The following is a 6,159-nucleotide window of genomic DNA, read 5'->3' as shown; positions in this document are numbered from 1 at the left end:
CACCAGCTCCTTCAGGACCTGTGGATGGATTCTGTCATTCTGTGACTGCTGGTTAGGCCTTTGGTTTTGAATCTGTGTGATTAATTTATGATAGTGCCTTAATCTTGTTTCTGTTGTATATTCAACTTTTCAGTTATCTTACTGACCTTGATCATATTGCTATGCCCTCATTTATGCCAACTCAGCAAGATATTCTTAGAGTCCAAGTGCCAACCACAGGAATTATTGAGTATCCTTTTGATTTAGAAAATACTGTATTTAGGTAAGACTGCCTGTCAAATAATTTAGTATACAATTGTGAAAGTAGTTGCAGCAACTTTATGTCTAAATTTCATTAAGCCTTTGCATTCAATGAGTGCTGCATGTGTTTCTAGCCCTTTCAGTTAATACTGTAACTTGAGCGGTCTTTCAAAACGTTCCTTTTGAAAATTACATTACATGTTTCCCTCCTCCCCGCGTTCAAACAGCCCATACTGTGCATGCTGAACTATTGTTTAATTAAAAGCCTTGGATGTAGGGGGAGGGTGCAGAGGCAAGGTATTTACAGTAACAGGAGGCTCTCATCAGAATACAGTTTAATTCATTTAGAGCTAACAGTTTCTGCCTCCTGACTGTAATTGTTTGGAAAAGATGACCCCATAAAGCTCTTATGTTGAGTTTACAACTTTCAGTAAAATAACATTAGGGAAGAGATTGAGGAAAGGAGGAGTTAAAAAAGTGGAGAGTCAGGACAGCAGATCTATTCTTCCTACCATGTAATAGTAAAAAAAAAAAGCTCTTTCACAAAACCACCCATTTCATCATGAACAAACAAACACCTTCCTGCAACACAGGATCAGAATCCACTCTGATAACACATGGTCAGACCAACTGTAATTTTATTGGTGGGTTTTTTCATGCAAAATGGAATGTTCTAGGTAATCCTTTGACCTGGATAAAATGTGGGAGACTTATTTAACTGTCTGCAAAACCACAAGAATTTGATGTGGAACTGATACTTGTGAGCATTTTCATTGGTTTGAGTAGTGAGTTATGACTATGCTGGGGGACTATCATAAGGAAGGTGGCAAAGGAGACTTTGGAGTGTGTGGGGATACAAATTTGAGTATGTTCACATCTGCCTTTGCTAGAACCAACGCAGAAAGATCTCCAGTGTTACATGTTGCATTTTGCCTAAAGTGGCTTATACGCCTGTACTGGGCCTGGCTAGGATAAAATTAATTTTCTTCATAGCAGTTGATCTGGTGCTGTATTTTAGATTTGTAACCAAACAGTGCTGATAACGTACCAGTGTGCTAGCTTTTACTAAACAGTGTATGCACTGCACCTAGGCCTTCTCTGTTTTTCTGCCCCCAGTGAATAGGTTCGTGGGTGCACAAGCCAGGCAGCTGAACTAAACTAACCAAAGACATAACGCCATATAATATGCTTACTGATAAAAGTGAGAAGAGGTGGCTTTAAGGAGATAGGCCATGTTTTTCTCAGGAGCTGGTTGTGAGTGATGCTTTTGTGTCACTTGTTTTGTTTTCTTTCTTCAGCTCTTCTTCCACTTACCCCTCACTTATTAAGCAATTCTTTTTTTTTGTTTTTTTAGTCTCAACCCCCAGGTTTTCTTGCTTTTATCCTTTCTTTCCTCTTCCCCATCAGCTCACAGTGTGTGTGTGGGGGGCAGTAAGTGAGCAGCTGAGTTGTGCTTAGCTGCCCACCAGGCTTAATCCACAATAACACTAAAAAGAAGTTTAAGTTGGAGCACTACAGGAAGGGAACCAAATTTAAATATTAAACAGAACATAAAATGTTAAGACCACCTTTCACAGTTCAAGCTCATCTCAGGTAGGCTTTTAGAGATACCTGAAGTATCTTACTAGAGTAACTAATATGCTGACTGCATTTCTGTTTAACATGATGGTGGATGTAGGTGGCCAAAGATCAGAAAGAAGGAATTGGATCCATTCTTTTGAAAGTGTTCCTTCCTTCATTTTCTTAGTTGGATTAAGTGAATATGATCAAGTCTTGGCAGAATGTGACAATGAGGAAAGGTATGTGGTTATATAAGGTACAGGAAAAAATGTGTGCCTTTAAAGAAAGACAGCACTTGTGTCTTCACAAAAGCATTTGCAAATACTAGAACTACATTAAGAATTTGATCAAGCAGTCCCAAAAGTTGTATTAAATTAGCAGCCTGTCTGTAAAAGTGAATTCTACCTTAGAAGACAAAACATGATATAAAATTGTTTTAAATCACTTAAGCCATGTCAAATGTTTGAGTATTTGAGTGTCAGCAGTATCTCTACACAAGTAAAATCTACCTCAGTCATCTGTAATTAGTTAGTGGTTTTTTGGTTGGGTTTTTGTTTGTTTGTTTCTTTTTAAGTCTCCGATGTTTCCAAATTAACCTGTACATTAATTAAGGAAAATTAAAACAAAATAATTTAAAATTTACCTCCTTCCCAAGGTAAGAAAACATGAGTTCTCCCTCCTTTCTAAAGTGCTTTCATCATCAGTAGCCTGATGTTGTAGAAGAGAATGCAAAAAATAAAACAGAAGGTAATCAGGGAAAAGCATATTAGGGTACTTTTGGTAGCGGTTGCTTTATGTCCTGCATTATGAGGATTCCTTCAAAGACACTTCATACCATTTGAACTCTGAAGTCCCAAAGCCCTTATAGATCACTGTCTCAAGACCTGTTCGAACTGTGAAAAGCATACCCTACTTAACTAGCTGAAGTACCCACTGTAGTTGAGATAGAGTTTACAAAGTTTTCTGTCATCTTTTGATGCATGAACAACTTTAGTAATTGTAAATTTCTTTTTTTCTTTCACTATATTGCACATTTTGTTATGCTTATTTTGGACAGTAGGAAATGAATAAAAGACTGCCATCACCAGCTTATTCCTAGGAGCTCCAAAGAGCAATCTTTGAATGTAATTCCTTAGATCACTCTTGAAATCAACAAACTTAATTACTAGTATAGTACATAATGCCCTTGTCCTTAGTTACGTTCCCGTATAGTAGTATCAGATATTTGACCCAATAGACCCTGCTTCAGTTCTCACTGTGAGGTCAGAATAGGCTTTCATAGAGCAGCAGTCTATGGCTGCTCACTAACTCATAACAAGAATTCAAGTAATTTCTATTATTAAGGCTTACCTTGATTTCACATGCCATCATACCATTCATAGCAGTGATACAAAATCCAGTGAATAAGAGGGTAAATAATATGAGGAGTAATGATCAACCAATGCATTGCAATTGCACTTAATTAAAATAATATTTTTTAAAAGCTTTCAAAAAAACCTTTATGATCTCTGGTTGATGGATTTCTATTACTGTCCAGAGAGTGTAACTTTGTATTAATTTTTGTTGTAGAATCGAATGGAAGAAAGCAAGGCCTTATTTAAAACTATCATTACATACCGCTGGTTTCTGAATACTTCACTCATTTTGTTTTTAAATAAAGAAGATCTTCTAGAAGAGAAAATAATGTATCCCCATCTCATTAGTTACTTCCAGAATACACAGGTAAGCATTTATCCCATACTATCTTCACAAATATAAAAGTCATAGTTAAAGCAGTTAGTTTTTCCTCATTAAATTGGAGTGCATTTATGCAATATATTCGATACCTATGCTTTTCTAATCTATCCTTTAAAACATAAAGTTAAGTTACTCAGTTTTACTGGAAGTTTGGGTTTTTTTATTGGATCATTGTGGACAAGTCCTAAGAGATCTCTTGCAGCCACTCTGTAACCATTAGAGTAGCACAATCACTATTTACTTACGAATTTACTTATGACAAGAATCACCTTTTTCATCTTCAATCTAAAGAGACAAGATATGGGGCAGGAACTTGGGGAATATGACTATTAACCCAACTCCTTATGTAGTATAAACACTAGGAAAGTGTTACATTCATTATTATAACTTATCTATATAAAAGTTCAAAGTTAAAAAGCAGCCTAAGTGACTTTTCTGAACAAATGTTACTCAGAGTTGCCAAGAATGATGAAAATAATTACAAATGTATTCCATCACTTAATATTATACTATAATATTACTACTAATTACTACCAATTACTGTTATTAAATTACTATTACTAATACTATAGTATTATACTATAATATTCAGCATTTATCATGCCAAATACTTCATTTAGTAAGGAAAAGATCGTAACGGTTTAATAGGTACACCCTATCTTTGCCAAAAAGAATCCTGTTTACTCCATGTGTTTTGGAAAATTTAATTTCTTGTGGTCTTTGACATACCAGAATAATGTAGCAAACTGCTAATGTATGCTGGGCAACTTCAGTTGCGTAGGTTTTTATAAAAAATTACTTGACCAGTAAGGTTTACCATTTAAAAAGCACACTCCACACATTTTTAGAAAGCAATGTTGCAACACCTCTTGCTCCACTAACATATTAATGAGAAAATGCCAACAAGAGAGTATGCCTTTATGGTGATTTGACATGTAAATATGAAACTACCCTGTTAAGACACTGCCCATATGTTTCTTCCTTGACCCATAGCTTTTAACTGTACAAACCCACTAAATTTGCTTTTGGCTAGGACCTAAACAAGACATCAGAGCTGCCAGACACTTCATTTTGAAGCTGTATCAGGGTCAATATCCAGACAAGGAGGAAGTAATCTACTCCCACTTCATTTGTGCCACAGAAAATACTAGTTTTGTCTTTGCTGCTGTTAAGGACACAATCCTGCAATTAAACCTGAGGGAGTTCAACCTGGTTTGTATACAAAACATGGCTGTAGCCACCGAGCCTGGCTTACGTATAGCACAACCTGTGTGGATTAAAAAAAAAAAAAAAAAAAAAAAAAGTGTCTTTTTAAATAGCATTTACAGAAATGGGAGGAGGATTTGTCTTTACTGAAGAAATATGGATTAAGAGAACTTTATTTCCCATATTAGTTTTGTCTGAGAGTTATTTTTGACACATGCAGAAATTAAGTATATTTAGAAGAATGTATATAACTACATTGCTGTTCAGCTGGTATTAATATTTTATTTTTTAAATTTAGCTTTTACAGTTATAGCTTGTAAAACTTCAAACAGTGATGCCTTAAAAAGGACAAGTTAGTGTTATTTTAGGAAACTAGGTATTTTTATCATGTTCTGATCAATGTAGTTGAAAGACTAGGATAAACCTATTAACACTTTTTCGAAGCATCTCTCAGTGGCCTTCATAGGCCAAAACTCATTAATGTTCTAGAAATCATTATAAAAGATTAATTATTGGTGACCCTTGTGTATCACTGCATTTTTGTTCAAGTGCCTGAAGATAATAAAATACCTTTCACAGTTAAAGAATGACGGATTAAGATCTTGTAGGCAGTCCATGGAATTTGCTATTTCCTGAAGGGGAAGTGTATTTTACAAACATTCTCAGCACTCATTGCCACAGGAGCTTGGAGATCATCCGCAGCTGACTGCAGTAAACTAGGACTTCAATTCCTCCATGTCACTAACATAACTTGCTTGTTGCACTTTGCATTCATGGGTAATTTTGCAGGGATTAGAGAGTGGTAAAGCCTCTCCTCGAGAAGATTTCCAGCCTTCTTCCCATCTCCACTCCCTGCCCAACTACAAACCTCTCCACTAAAGATGCCAGCACCACTAATAGCTCAGTCAGTTCTCCTTCACTGCACATGGTTCTCCATCTGCTAGATGCAACAAGGAGTGAAACTCCAGAAAGATAAAAAGCCTGAGAGACATCCAGGACAAGATAAGTCAGTTTTTCTCCCATTTCGCCTATAAGTGTCCTACCTCATCATGCCTGTTCTAGCAATCACATTTCTTTCAGTCTTTGGTGTACTGATGTGGAGATGAGGAGTTAATAAAAATTAATGGCGTGGACATACTCTTGCTGCTTGTGGGAGACTGTCATTTTATTCCTCTGTTGAAATATTACAAAAGTATTTAGAATTCCTGTTGCACATTTGCCCTGAAATCAATCAAAACCTCTGTATAAAAACCGTGACTGCCGTGAATTGAACTTCAGATCCTTACATCCCACTTGCAGTCACAAAAGCAAAAACTGCGACCAAGATCAGAGTTGCCATTCTTATCTCAAACAACGAAGCCCAGGCTCCCAGGTGATGCATATATGTATTTGCATATATTGGCCAGAAAATTCCTC

General features: G+C 36.2%; 1 protein-coding gene across 1 annotated transcript; it reads left to right on the top strand.

Annotated features, from left to right (window-relative positions):
• Window positions 1–133: 133 nt before the first annotated feature.
• LOC104404153 (guanine nucleotide-binding protein subunit alpha-14-like) lies at window positions 134–5,622 on the top strand (the record flags this gene model as incomplete). The annotated part of the gene is given in 6 exon segments (XM_010012513.1): window positions 134–262; window positions 1,905–2,043; window positions 3,370–3,505; window positions 3,508–3,522; window positions 4,571–4,749; window positions 5,533–5,622. Coding segments are annotated over 6 exon segments (688 nt in total), but the record flags the coding sequence as incomplete, so codon positions are not given.
• Between the last annotated feature and the right edge of the window lie 537 nt (window positions 5,623–6,159).

The sequence above is a fragment of the Nestor notabilis genome, unplaced genomic scaffold (assembly GCF_000696875.1).
Source record: "Nestor notabilis isolate BGI_N333 unplaced genomic scaffold, ASM69687v1 scaffold7344, whole genome shotgun sequence".
NCBI lineage: Eukaryota > Metazoa > Chordata > Aves > Psittaciformes > Psittacidae > Nestor > Nestor notabilis.
Note: the sequence above shows the minus strand (reverse complement) of the source record. Positions and strands in the feature narration are given on the sequence as shown.